The following is a 14,565-nucleotide window of genomic DNA, read 5'->3' as shown; positions in this document are numbered from 1 at the left end:
GTTCATTTTTCACTTATTGAAAAGGTGTGATCCGCATCCTCATATAACACAGATAATCGTTATGCGTGAAAATGTCGAAAAATAAAATCTGTATAACTACAGATTAATCTGAATATGTGGCATCACTGGCTGTGATCAAACACCCTCTCAACAAAGAGGCACACAAAGCCCAAGAAATTTTCTGAGGTAGAAACTACCGTGACTGCGGGTAATTCTGCGCAGCACATTTTCCGCGCACTCATCATAAAAAACTATTCCTGCACTATACTGGGGTAAATTCTGTGAGTTCTACTGAACGACACGGAAGGGATCCGAACTGCTCTTACTCGTCTCTTTGGAAATTGATGTGCAGTCTCCCAACATCGTGCATTCTACTAGTAAAAAAAGTAGAAGGTTATATCTGACACACAACCGCATTATTGACGTAGGACTACTCCGAGTAATCGTTCATTGACACACAACACAGTGAGCAAGAGGAAAGAAAACTAGAATTACCACATCTTTGATTTTTACATGCTCAAATCATTGATTTTAATTTCTTCACAGCTCTATTTTCATTAAGTTTCATTGCAACGACATATCCAGCACAAAGCTTCTCCCTACCCTCACCCAGCGAATGACAATGCTGGCTCGTTCTTGTCTTGTTAAAAAAATATAACGGCTCTGAAAAGGGCCGTTTAAATTTATGATGTGGCTCTGAAAAGGGCCATTTGAGTGTTACATGTAGCTGAAAGAAGGGGGTCCAGTAGGGTCGTTTTTGGTTATTTTTTTCCTCCAAACCGATGATTATAGTTGTGCACTACGAATAGAAAAGAGAATTGGTTTCTTAAAATATAAAATTACAATTCTTACCTGTTGCTCATATTTATTATTTGTAGTCACCGCTAGTGGTTTCAAGTGAAGCGAAACAGTTCTCTAAGGGTTGCCTTAGAATCGTTGAATACAAATCACACGACTGAGAATGAAGACTATAATATCGGCACTCCGATTTCTTTAAACCTTCGAATTAGTCACTTACAGCACTCTGAAAAGATTCGATGAGCACCGGTTGGTTATTTACAGAACAATTAAGAAGAATAGCTATATCAAATGCAAAAGTACTACCTGTTCAGCTCTCAAAACCGAAAGTATTGGCCTGTGGTATGAAAAATACGCACAGTATCTCCTGCACTCAACGTTAATGTTACGGAAGAACGTCAAGTCTAGACATGAACCGCCAAGAGTGGTTGCTTGAGTAGGATCAGTTGCAAGGTGTAACCGAAGGTACTTCTCCATAAAGTCGATGAAATCTTTGCTTTCAGGTTTGGATACATCGACATTGAAGTCTCCAGTGACAACCAATGGAGAAGTCTGCCTAGCGTAGGCCATCAATATACGCACAATGAAAAATTTCTTCTGCTTTAGAGTAGTACCTATTGAGAAAAATAATGATGAACAGTTGTTTAACATAAACGATACACTTACCAGGCGTTATGTACACCGATACCAGCAGAGTTAAAATGCCCATGACAGATATTTCAGCAGCACAGACATCGCCGTAACTATCAGCCAATTCAAGTTCTTCATCGTAACGTTCACTGAGTTTCTCAATGGTACGGGCAACTGCCATAGTAGACTCCGGTGATTCCGCAAATATAACGCCTGTAACCACTGCGACATAGCGATAAATATACACGCTCACTCACTGGAAGCTAGATTAAAAATGAATGAGTCAGCTGTGCTACAGGATATTGGAAGTGATTGACATTACAAGTGATATTTTCTGATGCGAAAACATGCAGCTAAGGAAACGAAAGAAAAATCAAACCGGGCGGAGCTTATTAGTTGCCAGTGTGCGAGTATAAAAGGAAAAAAATCGTCCGCGCGTTCAGTCATTTCGCATTTTCAGCTAGACCTGTGCGCGTCGCGGTCGCAGCATTTCTGTTTGCAGTTAGCGGACTCCCGATGTTCCTGTTTGCACAACTTTAACACGCAGTTCACAAACAGTCTTTTTCAAGACTTTTATTAAATTTATAAAGAAAGTTAATTCAATTTTACTCAACGATGGGAATTTCGAGCCCAGTGAATGGACAGTGAATAATAACAGGTTCGTTTTGCTTCAGAAACGGTGCGCCAGCTTATTTCAACCGGCAGCAATACTGTTGTAATGTGAGATCAAAATCGAATTTCGTGGCTATTAGTGTTTTAAAATCGTTTCTGGGGGTTCTGACGAGCAGTGGCAAGCCGTCATAAATCAAAACTTAAATTGAATTCATTTGTCCCGCCGCAGATTGCTTGAGATAATTTCTCATTGCGTGTGATTGCGGGAACATATGCAGCTAAGGAAATGAAAGAAAAATTAAACCGGGCGGAGCTTATCAGTTGCCAGTGTGCGAGTATAAAAGGAAAAGAACCGTCCGCGCGTTCAGTCATTCCGCATTTTGAGCTAGACCTGTGCGCGTCGCGGTCGCAGCATTTCTGTTTGCAGTTAGCGGACTCCCGATGTTCCTGTTTGGACAACTTTAACACGCAGTTTACAAACAGTCTTTTTCAAGACTTTTATTAAATTTATAAAGAAAGTTAATTCAATTTTACTCAACGATGGGAATTTCGAGCCCAGTGAATGGACAGTGAATAATAACAGGTTCGTTTTGCTTCAGAAACGGTGCGCCAGCTTATTTCAACCGGCAGCAATACTGTTGTAATGTTAGACCAAAATCGAATTCCAAGGCGGTCGCAGCATTTCTGTTTGCAGTTAGCGGACTCCCGATGTTCCTGTTTGCACAACTTTAACACGCAGTTCACAAACAGTCTTTTGCAAGACTTTTATTAAATTTATAAAGAAAGTTAATTAAATTTTACTCAACGATGGGAATTTCGAGCCCAGTGAATGGACAGTGAATAATAACAGGTTCGTTTTGCTTCAGAAACGGTGCGCTAGCTTGTTTCAACCGGCAGCAATACTGTTGTAATGTAAGATCAAAATCGAATTTCATGGCTATTAGTGTTTTAAAATCGTTTCTGGGGGTTCTGACGAGCAGTGGCAAGCCGTCATAAATCAAAACTTAAATTGAATTCATTTGTCCCGCCGCAGATTGCTTGAGATAATTTCTCATTGCGTGTGATTGCGGGAACATATGCAGCTAAGGAAATGAAAGAAAAATTAAACCGGGCGGAGCTTATCAGTTGCCAGTGTGCGAGTATAAAAGGAAAAGAACCGTCCGCGCGTTCAGTCATTTCGCATTTTGAGCTAGACCTGTGCGCGTCGCGGTCGCAGCATTTCTGTTTGCAGTTGGCGGACTCCCGATGTTCCTGTTTGGACAACTTTAACACGCAGTTTACAAACAGTCTTTTTCAAGACTTTTATTAAATTTATAAAGAAAGTTAATTCAATTTTACTCAACGATGGGAATTTCGAGCCCAGTGAATGGACAGTGAATAATAACAGGTTCGTTTTGCTTCAGAAACGGTGCGCTAGCTTGTTTTAACGGGCAGCATTACTGTTGTAATGTAAGACCAAAATCGAATTCCATGGCGGTCGCAGCATTTCTGTTTCCAGTTAGCGGACTCCCGATGTTCCTGTTCGCACAACTTTAACACGCAGTTCACAAACAGTCTTTTTCAAGACTTTTATTAAATTTATAAAGAAAGTTAATTCAATTTTATTTCAAGACTTTTATTAAATTTATAAAGAAAGTTAATTTAATTTTACTCAACGATGGGAATTTCGAGCCCAGTGAATGGACAGTGAATAATAACAGGTTCGTTTTGCTTCAGAAACGGTGCGCTAGCTTGTTTCAACCGGCAGCAATACTGTTGTAATGTAAGATCAAAATCGAATTTCATGGCTATTAGTGTTTTAAAATCGTTTCTGGGGGTTCTGACGAGCAGTGGCAAGCCGTCGTAAATCAAAACTTAAATTGAATTCATTTGTCCTGCCGCAGATTGCTTGAGATAATTTCTCATTGCGTGTGATTGCGGGAACATATGCAGCTAAGGAAATGAAAGAAAAATTAAACCGGGCGGAGCTTATCAGTTGCCAGTGTGCGAGTATAAAAGGAAAAGAACCGTCCGCGCGTTCAGTCATTTCGCATTTTGAGCTAGACCTGTGCGCGTCGCGGTCGCAGCATTTCTGTTTGGAGCTAGTGGAACGCTGGATGTTCCTGTTCGGATTAGACAACGAACTCTAATCATTTGACTGATTCTAGCGCTAACACTGGAGACGGAGAAAAATAGTTGTGATGAAAGTGATGGGCTGTCGAAAGGCTACTCTGCCGTTCCAATCATAGTAGTCCCATGTTCTACACAAAACTTATGCACGCTGGGACAACTATGCTTGGAAGGGCAGTACTTGTAGTAAACAAATTTGCTGCAGCGAAGGAATCTGCCGAAGCCCAGCACACAACTTTATCAAGCAGTTCAGAAACAGTCTTTTTCAAGACTTTTGAAAAATGTATAAGAATAGTTAATTCAATTTCATCCAACCAAGGATATTCATACTTTTTCGAAGCTGTATTTTAGATGGAATAGTTGTTTAAAATGTCCGGAAGCGTAACAAAAAATCAATCACGACGTGGCATTTCAAGAATCAATTTTACGTTTACATGCGCCATGGTTTGTGTCTACTCATGAAGTCTGTGCCAGGCATGCGCTTACGTGATTGGTTCATTGTAGGGGAAATTCGATCTTGAAAGTTTTCACTAATTTTCACTGTTGAACAATTAAGTAATAATGATCACTGAAGTATCACAAAAATGTCCATCATTTTATCAATCCAACGACATATTGATCATTGTAATCCATCATGTGGTTACACAAGTATTACCGTTTGAAATCTTTCATTCCGGCGTTACACCTTGGTTTTTAGTTTTCTCAGAATGTATCTCAATATAGTGCGGTTAGACGTAGTCCTACGTCAAAAATGAGTAGCACCCGATCCCTGAGTAAGAGACATCTCCGGAAAGAGACGGATAAAGTGTGTTGTGACATGCTACCTGCGCTGCACTTACTTGTCTCTTTGGAAACGAATGTACAGTGCAATCCGAACTGCTCTTACTCGTCTCTTTACAAATTGATGTGCAGTCTCCCAACTAGTGATGTGCCACACACTATTTTATCGTTATCGCGATATTTGTTTTAGTAGAATATCGGTATTGGGACGATATCGGATTAAAAAAAATCGATATCGAAACGATATTGAAAGAAAGCATTTGTATGAGTAGCCCGTTCATATTTTTTCCGTAAAAGATCATAGTTTTAAATCTTATTAAGCAGTAACATAGGTTTGCTTAATTAAACATGAAGTCATTTACATTAACGTTATGCAAAAAAGTGATTCAGTTAACTCTTTCAGGATCAATACGGCTCCTTGAGTCTCATAGAATACGACCCGCTTTCGAGAACAAACGTTCAGAAGGAACTGATGTTGACAACATAGGAAGCAATTGCATTGCCGCTTTATAAATCAGAGGAAACGCGTTCTTCTTCTCCTCCCAGTATCGGAAAATGTTCGAGTCCACCTGTTCTATTCCACTACCCAGATATATGTCGAGTTCCTTCGTCACGGCGGCCGGTTTTCTCAGAAATATGTTTCGGTTTTTATCTCTCCACCATACCCTCGTGATGGCTCCATACGCAACTTTTTTTGAACATCTTTGTAGGAGCCTCATCAACACCTTCATAATCTTCATCTGAATCACAGCTTGCGTCTGAATCTGGTATAACGAGTTTGATTATCTCATGCTTCGCTAATTCGATCTCCTGCATATTCTTAAAGTGTAAATCTTTGAATCTTGGATCTAGCAGCGTACTCATGGCTTAAACAGACGAAACTCTAAAACTGTCAAACTTGTTCTTAACTTCTTTCAAAAGCTGCGATTTTAAATCTATTCCACAAACTGTTTTCGGTTTTATTTGTTCGATTGCTCTCGTTAAGCAATTAATTATTGGTATCACCCGGCTAAGCGTCGAATATTTTTCATCACTCAGATCTTCAGTCACTTCATTTAAAGGCTCCAAAATCTCCATTACTTCTTCTAAAATGTGTTTGTCCTTTTGTGAAACCATTTCCTCTATACGATCCTGATTTTTCATCACAGTTTCAATGTGACTATAAAGACTTACCAACCGTTTGATCATCAAGAACTCCGAGTTCCATTTGGTGGGTACAAATGAGCAAATTTTAAATGGCGTTTGTCCGTTCTCTGTTTGAGCTTTTTGCAAACTCTCACTGGCAGATGTTAAACGTCTGAAGAAGCCGACAATCTTCTTTACCTTTTCTAACAAATCAGCAAGGTTCTCTGTGTGATCAATAGCCTTCTTTGCAACAAGATTAACAGCGTGTGCAGCACATCCAATTTGCTTATTTGCGGTAAAAGTGTCAACAACTGCTTTCACCATATTCGCAGCATGATCTGTAACAACGAAGCTCACCTGATCTTTCGAAATGCTCCACTGTTTGATAATCTCTTCAAAACATGATGATATATAGAAACTCTGATGCCTCTCGTATAGAGGATACACTCCAAGATCGGTGGTTTGAAGATTCGCAATGATTGAACTGTTGAAAAAGTGGCAGGTCATTCCTAAATCGCTACGTGTTGTATGACTATCTGTCCATATGTCTGCGGTAAGCGTGACGTTTGATGTTTCTAGAACCTTTTATGCGCTATCAACAAGTTTGCAGTATTTTTCGTCAATGATTTTAGTAATAAGTTTTCGTTGAGGAATTCGGTATCGCGGAGCAACAATTTTCAGCAAGTTGATAAAACCTTCATCTTCTACTACTGAAACTGGTTGGTAGTCCTTTACGACCATGAAAGCAATGGCATTGTCGATCGCTTAAGTTTTTGAACCCTGATCTAAAATTGTGGTTTAGATAAGTAATATCAGTCTTACAAAATCAAACAAGCTCATTACCTGTCCATAACTCGGATTCCCTAAAAATATCATGTTTTAGTGTTGCTCGAACTAGGAAGATGCAAACTATCACTTTTTTTACAGTACATTCGGGTGCTTTTTCCTTGTTTGGATGTTTTTGTAAATGAACTTTTAAATTAACACGTTTGTGTGGCAGATTTTACAAAGTTGTGTTAGTTTTAATAAAATAGTTCCACACTTCTGACATTTTAAAACGCGCGGTTTATACTTTCGTCAGTGAAAATTTTTGACAGATGAATGGCAGGGTTTCCAATTTGTCCAATATGTATTATCGATAATCGATATTCCTGTAGAAGTACATATCAAATATCGTACCGATAAAATTCACACGATAATATCGATATTATCGGTTTTATCGATATCGTCCCAACCCTACTCCCAACGGCGTGTGCTTTGCACGCAAAAAAATGCGTAGCACCCGATCCCTGGAGGCAGGGAAGCAAAGTAAATGCGCATCGTCATTAATTTTACTATTTTTATCAAATTGTTGCCTCGTTGAAGTAGATCCACAACAACTTCGGTGTGGTCGATGAAAGAAATCATTATTATTTAGAAATTCCCAATCCTCTAGTGCCAACTGTTCAATTTTAAAGGGCAAAATTAGTAATGGTGTGATCAACCCTAGAAAGGGATACAGAAATCCTAGGGGAGGGTCTATAAGCCTCGACTTTCGAAAGGGAAATAAAATGCCTTGCGTATACAAAAAAAAACATACGATAATACTCGTTTATTCTTGCGATGGATCGCTATCAAACTTGAAAATAATTTAGCACCCCGAATTATTTACACGCGAGTGTTTCATCGATTTGCGCCATAAAACGTTTCCATGGTTCGAACAGCGCCTGATCCTGCTGACTAGAACCGGCTTTTAGCGTCAGCCAACGTTGAATGAGCAGCAGATGCTTGATCTCATCCCGGTAGTAAACCAACACCGATGAACTTACGTTAACTTCCTCTAGCACCATCGATGTCGCCCTCTTTTGACCTGAACCGTGAACAAAAGTTTGGTCCAGTTTGTTCTTTTTCTGTAGTTTTGAAATGTTTTTCTCTAAAGCCGCGAAGTTGTAACGGTTCGATCTAAGCTCCGCATGTGTTGGTGTGCGCGGTGATTGTGGTGAAACAGCCTGATGGTTTGTAGCACTTGTTGAACTTTTTAAACTGTGGAAATAGCTTTGAACTGGATATACTTCCATATAGGAGCGAAAACCGTCCAACAGCAGGGTAACGTATTGATTGCAGGTGATTTCATGAGCAGCTTTTCGATGAGATTTTTTGCTTAAAACTGGGTAACGAGTATCCGATTTTTGCCTTCCATCGCTGATGGGTAAATCAAGAGAGCACTTCCTCCATCTACCCTTCGCTAATTCTTTTGCGAAGAAAACTACCGAAGATGTATCCAGTTGGTGATTCAATCTATAAAGAAAATCGTTAACCAAAATCATCCGAAGCAGTGGTGAACGCATTTGTTGAATAGTGCGCAAACAGAGCGACACACTGTAATAATCGGATGCCTCCTGAAGACGCGCAATCTGTCGTGCGAAATAGCGCGTGTTGTCTTTGATGCAAGGATAATCCATCGTGCCATCGTACTGAATTTCGCTCAGGTTGATAGCCGTTCCGATGATGGAAATCAAACGCTGAAGAAAGAAAAATAAAATTATTAGGTACAGGCTTAGGCAAGGTAGAATACGAATCTTACCGAAACAGCATCAATATTTTCTTCGGGATAGTTTAAAGCGTTAACATTAACGTACAAAGTAATAATACGTTTAATAAGTGAATTTACTTCGCCTACCGTGGAATGTTCGTGCCATAATAGACTGGCAATCAAAGGTTGCCGACTTGGTTTGACCATATTTTCTTTAGTTTTATGCGGATGCCTGAAAAAAACGCGTTGAATTAAATGGAAACCATCGTAAAATTAATACAAACCTTAAAATCCACATGGCCAAATCCATTTCGAAAATCTTAACCAAAACCTGCAGCACCAGGAACAACCTCTCCAACTTATCCACCCTCGGAAGCAACTCAAAATCGTACTTCTGGTTGTTTTCTTGTTCCCAAAGATAGAAACTCCCCATCGAAGGTTCATTGCATCCAATGGGAATGTTTTGTTCATCCTCTCGGTCCACACAGCGCTCAATAAGGCATAAAACCACCATAAAAAGACCTTCATTAAGGTCGTAATTCGCGAAGCATTCACCTTCCAGCCGTCCGAAAATCACACCATGGTAGGCCGACTTCAAGTCTAACCAACACGGTGGAAACTGCTCGACGGTTCGATCCAGAATCTCAACGGCCTGTTGAAGCACCGAGGTTGTACTGTAATCTACATTTAATTGGGTGGAAGGTTTGTTGATGGTCACAATCAGCTCTAGCGTTTTAACAAATAACGTGGAATCGATAAATTCCTGACGAAGCAACGTCTGTTCCAAATACTCCAAAAATTGAACGGGTCGATTTTCGATAAGCAACTCTTTTGCGTCCCGCTGCCTACGGTTGCTGACCCTACGGGCTTGACTGGTCCTACGAGCGTGGAGTTCGGCACATTGCGCTACGTTACGCAAACACCCCGGAGTGTAGCTCAAATTAAGCCGCTTTCCGACATCGAAATAGTGTTCACCCAAAACGGTTCTCAGCTTGTCTTGGCTTTCGGCAATGACTGCGGCCTCACTATCGTCGTCATTAGTAAAGCCAACAGATGAGTTTGGAGTCTTTTCTGTGACACTCTGGTTTTTATCAACATCCAATTTGCGTTTGCGATACTCCATGGAAGTTTTATCCGAAGCCACCGCAATAACAGGTTGATTGAACGTATCGGTTATATTGCGCAATTTCCTTGAACTGCGATTAATGCGCTCTTGAGATCGGAATAGTTTAAGCTGCTTCCCACTTTCGTCGTTTTCTTTTCCACTTGATGCTGCCTTCGAAACAACTCGCGGCTTAGCCTGTATACCAGCAGACGTACGGGTTGCTCCGGATGTTACGGAGCGTAGCTGTAGCGTGTACGATGATTTCAATGGCGATGTTAGTGCACCTAGTCCCGTAACAGCTCGGGTCAATTGTTTTTTGTGGCTTGCTTTAGGCATTATTTGGACAACACATCCGGACGAAAACGTAAACAACAGCTTAGCAAAGATAATTTTTTGAATAAAAACTGCTCCGATGATGATGTTTCATCTCAAGTGATATTTTCGTTAACTTTTCCACAGTTGATGATATATAAACAGAGATGCCAGATGTTTTTGAAAAATATTTGGAACTGCTCGAAAAACCGGGAAAATCTGCTCGAAATCTAAAATAATATCTACAGCCGAAACTCGTTGGTTGGAACACAACTGCCAATCGTGTTCGTTAAGCCTGTAGTACACTCTTTGTCTAATGGTTAAATATTTGACCTTCTGACATAATGGTTAAATTTATTTGACATCATAGTTGTTGTTTGTCCGTGTTTGCCCCATGTTTAAACTGAAGAGTGACAAACAATTATCTTTGACCAAATTTGTATCTGTCAAAAAGTGACAAATATTTAACGCTTGGTCAAAGAGTGCAATACAGGCTTTAGTTGGATGAACTGCAGTCATGACAACTGGGCAAATTTTTCAAAGGAGAGCGCCGATTGTTTGTTTTCTTCCTGTTTTGGAAAATTTCCTAATTTCATTGCGGTAAAACCACATACTTAGACATACGTAACACTGGCGATTTTATTTGGTACTCTTTGCCCCACATCACCCGGTACCAACACCGGAATGAACTACTCGACGAAAATGAACGGAATGAATTTTCTTCATAGCGGCTCTACTCGAGCCCTCAACAAAATCCCTTACGAAACTGTCAAAAAGTTGTTTACCAAATCAATGCTGCATTTTTCGAGTGGGAACGAGACAAATGCAGGGCTGCGCAGGTACACAACCTCCATAAACTACTCATACAGAGGTTTTTTTACAGAGGTTGGTACTTTCGAGTAGTTCATTTTGTACCAACTTTTTGGGAAGATTTCTTCCTGAGTGTTACGTATGTCTTATGTATGTGGTAGTAACTGAACATATATACAGATTTTTTACAACAATAAATAATATACTTTTATTTTGGTAATATTTTTTTTCACATTTCGGACCCCTGAAATGCATTTGAATGACGTTGAATTCTGACATTAGAGTGATTTTTAGTTTGGTGACAGCCCAACTAGCGAACACCCAACTAACGAACATCCAACGAGCGAATCATCACTGTATTTGTTTTTCGGGAAATATCGCTCGGGCAGGCAAGTCATCAAAAATTTGCACACATTTTGAGAATATCTGCGCAAATAAAAGGAGACGCTGACAAACACCTGCAGAAACTATGGAAATTCTGCAAATACAGTCGCCGCTCGATAACTGTAAGTCTTTTAACTGCAACGCTTTTTAACTACAAGACCGATAACTGCAACAACTTTGCAGTTATCGGACCGCAATCCGTCGAATCTGAAGTCAAAGTCATATTTGACATTGAAGTGACAAATCTTGCGGGGGGATTCTAAATGCATTCGAAAATGAAAATTGTTGAATATCTAGAAACATTTCAAAAGGACTTTTTCATTTCGATTTCGTTTACTTGTTGTCTCTTCATTCTAGATGGAAGATTATAGATCTCTACTATTGTGCATTTAAATAAAAATGATCAAATCGTCGCTGATGATCTGGCAGTCAGGCTCACTTCCGATGTTTATTTTTGTTGTTCTCGCAACACTGCAACCATCTCAGCCGGCACTGCGCTGTCACTACGGCTTACAAAAACAAATACATTGAAATCATTCCCGCAGTTCATGTTGTGTGAACACCGTGAACACGCATTTATTCTATGTGTTTGTAAAGTCGGAAAGAAAGAAAGGAAGGACTTCCGACTTCCGAGCTTTAATTTAGTGCTGGCGCCACAATATTAAGGGGTTATATACCTTTTTGGTCGAGAAAATGAGGGAAGTTTGAATTTATTTCTAAGTGCATAGCACCATTTTCATTGCGTCAAAATGGTATTTTTCTGAAAGTACAGTTTATCAACAACAAAAAAATACGTTTGATTTTGAGATATACCAAATATTACCGGTTTTTCCCAAAATGCACGTTTTGAGCGCTAAAAATTGCATTAAAAATTTTTGCGGCAAAATGTAACTGTATGTTTCAAAAAGCGATCGTTCAAGGACCGGCGAATTTAATGACGAAAATTAAAAAAAAAAAGATGAAAGAAATCGGTTCAGTAGTTTTCCGGCAATCAGGATCACGGCAAAGTCAAACACTATTCCGAGATAATCGCGTGTAAAGTTTCAAGTTTAGCTTGTGTGGCCGTGGCGAGGCGCCCTGCAAATCGCTCTAACTTTTTTCCTTTTGCTCAAATTTTAATGAAAATTTGTGAAAATATTCTCAAGATGTTGTATTTGAAGATAATGCAATAAATTTTTTTTCGGTATTTTGAAAGCTAAAAAGGTATATAACCCCTTAATCAATGAAGCAAAATCACCATGTTAAGTGGTTCACTTTCCGTAATTATTAAAAGAGAAAAAAAATATTCCTTGTGCATTGTTTGGCTAGCTTTCACTACTCAGTGAGGCAGTGCATAGTAGATCGCAAACAATATGTTGTAACCTAGCGTTAAATAAACCATTTTAGGAACTGATGGGTGTCACGGATCCTGCTGACATTGATGTTGCTTTTACTTGCGTTATGTCAGCGGTTCCGAGCTTTCAGTCAAAATTTCATTCATGAATTGAGTTCAGAAACGTCTCTTAAAATTAAAATGATCTTCTGTAGTAATGAACTTTATCTTCGCCTACATATTGGTTATGTAAAGTAGGTACTAAAACGCAATAAATTATGATGCGAAAATATGAATATCAAATTGATTAATCAAAAAGCTTGCCTATTTTAGTTTTCTGCTATTTTTTGCCACTATTCCATTAAAAAAAATACATTTCGACATCATTGAAAACAAAAATGGTAGTGACGGACCCCCTTCTAAATTTTGGCATGTGTCAAGTGTTGCAGTTATCGAACGGCATTCGATAACTGCAATGTAAACATGTTGCAGTTAGCAAACGACGACTGTATCTGCGAATTAATAAAAATCTGCACAAGGCCTCGAAAAACCTGCGTTTTGCCGACAAATCTACACATCTGGTATCCCTGTGCTCAACAGAAGAGTTGTCAGGCAGTGTGAAAAGATATAGAGTAAAGACACTATATATATATATATATATATATATATATATATATATATATATATATATATATATATATATATATATATATATATATATATATATATATATATATATATATATATATATATATATATATATATATATATATATATATATATATATATATATATATATATATATATATATATATATATACCTGCGGACTGGATCACAGCGAGCCAAAACAACTGTCAAACGAGTGAGCCAAAATGAACATAATGAAAAATGTGTATCAAACAAATAACAACAATATAGAAAACCAGTGTTGCTAGGGTTGCTGCCTTCCACTACGCAGCTCTATATATATATATATATATATATATATATATATATATATATATAGTGTTTATCGAGCCTTTGGCATCCCTATACCGAGTAACAGTGAATGACAATAAACTCATGTATGTATGAAAAGTAGCGGTGATATGCTATCTCGTTTTTACATATGTTGAGATGTTAGCCCTTGAAATATGGCGTGATGCCAAAGGGGTGGTGTTTATAATATTCACATATTTTCGAATGTCTCCCATTTGTCTTCACAAACAAGGATGTCTTCATCGCAGGATAAATGTCTTCCATTTGAAGACATGTCTTCCAATCTGGCATCGCTGGGCGCCAGACCCATGTCATGGCAATTGTTTCTTGAATCCGCCGCTGATGATGATGGCGCTAGGGTTGAAAATTCGGTCTAAAGCTCCGTTCATTGTGCCGCATGAGTTACTGCTATTAAAACATGTTTGAACGTGAGCTTTTATGTCCTGGATAAAATCCATAAGCCGCTCAAAACTATACAAACGTTCTTCGTTTTTTTACATTTTTTACTTTTTACCACTTGTAGCAAAAGCTGATCTCGCTTGCACGGAGCTCATTCGGCTGTTTTGCACGCACTGACAGCCTTTTGACGTATGATCGAGCCAGAGAAAAACGGCTTCAAGCAAAATGTATGAGAATGACGTTCGTGACAGGGATATGAGTGGCGCAGAGTTTGAAGCAAGAAAAACTTTAAACGAACCGTAAAACGCTGAACCAAACGAGCAAATTAAATAAACATTACTGTTCGCTAGACTTGTTGGAAAGGATTTTGTAATCATTGAAAATAGATCCCGCTCGTAATTGAAGTGAAGTTATTCAAAATGACATTTATATTTTCAAATCAACTTACACAGCAAAGTCAGGTGTTGCCGGTGATAAAGTAGTCTGCCGGAAGACAGCAAAAGTCCATCCACAGCTTCCTCACAATCGGGTTCATTGGAAACCTAACAGAACATACATTCTTTACGGTGCTCTGGTTTTTATTATTACAGAGTACGCACTTTATGTTTGTTTTATCTTGATCAAATATTCAACTTGTTTTGAACGCAATATCATCAGAGTCGATGTTCATATAGAGTCGCGGCGCAAAGAGAAAATCT

General features: G+C 38.9%; 1 protein-coding gene across 1 annotated transcript; it reads right to left on the bottom strand.

Annotated features, from left to right (window-relative positions):
• Positions 1 to 7,616: 7,616 nt before the first annotated feature.
• LOC129722053 (uncharacterized) lies at positions 7,617 to 10,115 on the bottom strand. Its single transcript, XM_055675264.1, has 3 exons — positions 8,851 to 10,115; positions 8,618 to 8,798; positions 7,617 to 8,555 (listed from the first exon to the last, which is right to left on the bottom strand). The coding sequence occupies exons 1-3, from the start codon at positions 10,005 to 10,007 to the stop codon at positions 7,698 to 7,700; spliced, it is 2,196 nt and encodes a 731-aa protein (XP_055531239.1). The 5' UTR covers positions 10,008 to 10,115; the 3' UTR covers positions 7,617 to 7,697.
• Between the last annotated feature and the right edge of the window lie 4,450 nt (positions 10,116 to 14,565).

This window comes from Wyeomyia smithii, chromosome 2 (genome assembly GCF_029784165.1).
Source record: "Wyeomyia smithii strain HCP4-BCI-WySm-NY-G18 chromosome 2, ASM2978416v1, whole genome shotgun sequence".
NCBI lineage: Eukaryota > Metazoa > Arthropoda > Insecta > Diptera > Culicidae > Wyeomyia > Wyeomyia smithii.
The sequence above is the reverse complement of the archived record's forward strand: the minus strand, read 5'-3'. Positions and strand labels throughout refer to the sequence as shown.